Raw genomic sequence first — 1,878 nt, 5'->3', positions numbered from 1 at the left:
GTGCAAACTCAAATTTCTAAAAAATCAAAGTTTTTTAAAATGATGGTGACACTGAATTTGTTATAAGGATCATTGTGCATCAACATCAACAGGAAAAACGTAAGAGATAGGGGATGTAGTTTGGATAGTATAGTTAACCCTATTTTGGAAATAACTATTTGTAGGAGACTTGTTTGAAGATGAGACATGTGGGAACACATCGAAAATCTGGATGCCTGCTTTTCTTGAATAAGTTTTTCCATTTGTTTGAAGATGACAAGCACACCCTTCCAGACAAGGGAGTTATTAATAATACAATATAACAAACATTAAAATAAATGTTAGTAACGTAGTTAAGGATCAAATAAGGATGACTTAGAACATGTACAAATGATATGGATTAATTATCTTTTAATCTACACCCTTTAACTTAATTGGACTTTTTTTTTTTAAAGCAAAAAACTAAGGTTATCGACGAAGTATAACAACACAACTTCAGCTAATTTAGCGGCCCAAAGACAGCGCTGCTTTAACGTCTAACCGCCATGCATAACCACCGTACTGCAACCGCCACACGTCGCACGGCGCCGTGAGGTTCGAAGACGACGAAGTTTTTTCAGTACCCCACGTGACCTTCACCTTGCACGTGAACGACGGAAGAGACACCGGCATCGCTACCAGATTATATTTCTTCACCACCACCACCGTCTCATCTCCAACACCACCGGCCGTCATCTCACTATACGCCTTATTCGTCCACACCACCATGTCACAGCTGTTCGTGATGAATGACGGACATGCGTCCGTCTCCATGCTCATCACCCTCGCTTCGTCTGTAAATCCTAATCCGTCACCGTTCAGCCACTTCTCTGTCACGCTTTCCATCGTCACGAGGGAAACAGCTTGCGATCGTAGTGGTAGAGGTTTCGCCATCGCAACAGAATGATCGGTGACAGCCACTTCCGTTCCTCGCACGTGACCATCTGAATAGATCGGTGCAAGTTTGTTACAGTTTACTACTATGGGGGACGGAGATATGATCAGATCTTGATTTTCAGTTGATGAACTCCTGGCCGGTGACTTCTCCTTCCGATCCGGCGTCTCCGGCATCAAGGACAGGGTCACCACCGCGTCTCCACCACCAGAAACTACTGAAGGCAAAGACGCTGAAGCCTTTCGTTTCTTCGAAACAGTACTTGTATCCTTCTTCGCTTTGTTGCCGTTAACCCTAACGTACTTTCGCTTACGTCGTCGAGTTCCTCCATAGCCATCGCTGTTCTCCATCGTGGAGCAACTAGAACCAGATCCAGCAGCTAGAGGCTTCGGCGCGATCGGCCTGAACTTGAGCATTATTTTCTCCACCTTCGACATACCATAACTCATGCTCATCCGACCACCACCTCCACCGCTGGAGCATCTTGCTATACAACAACCACCTCTACCGTCCATTTAATGCACCGTGCCCCACCTCCTCCTCTCTGTCTGTCTCTGCCAAGTTTTTGTATGCTTTGGCAATGCACATAAAGATCAGACGATGGGAATGGTACACATATAAAGGAGTCACAAAGATTTTCTGTTATTCTTTTTAACTTAAAAAAGGAAAAAACATACCTATATCATTTTATAATATCCAAGTCAAATATTCAATCATTAAGTGAATATCTATTTCAGGTAAGATTGCATATAAAATATAGAGTCAGTAAATCAGTGTTTTAAGAATCATTTAAATGATTTGTGCTAATCAAATATTGATGAGTAATTTATATACTTTTATTATTTTTATAGAGGTTTACCTAAAAGTAGTGAATATATTTTTTTTAAGTGGAACTTTTAAAATATGTATAATATTGAAATCTATATAGTATATATTTCTAAAGATTTTTATATTATTATTTTAGG

The 1,878-nt window shown here is 40.4% G+C and overlaps 1 protein-coding gene across 1 annotated transcript; it reads right to left on the bottom strand.

Annotated features, from left to right (window-relative positions):
* Positions 1–354: 354 nt before the first annotated feature.
* Positions 355–1,537, bottom strand: LOC145046528 (uncharacterized). Its single transcript, XM_078994815.1, has one exon. The coding sequence runs from the start codon at positions 1,426–1,428 to the stop codon at positions 484–486; it is 945 nt and encodes a 314-aa protein (XP_078850941.1). The 5' UTR covers positions 1,429–1,537; the 3' UTR covers positions 355–483.
* Positions 1,538–1,878: the final 341 nt, after the last annotated feature.

The sequence above is a fragment of the Lactuca saligna genome, chromosome 5 (assembly GCF_052625555.1).
Source record: "Lactuca saligna cultivar CGN05327 chromosome 5, ASM5262555v1, whole genome shotgun sequence".
Taxonomy (NCBI): Eukaryota; Viridiplantae; Streptophyta; class Magnoliopsida; order Asterales; family Asteraceae; genus Lactuca; species Lactuca saligna.
This window is presented reverse-complemented; position numbering and strand designations above follow the sequence as displayed.

What these genes read in the sequence shown, in the direction of transcription:
- LOC145046528 (XM_078994815.1), bottom strand. Translation starts at nt 1,428, where the DNA reads ATGGACGGTAGAGGTGGTTGTTGTATAGCAAGATGCTCCAGCGGTGGA.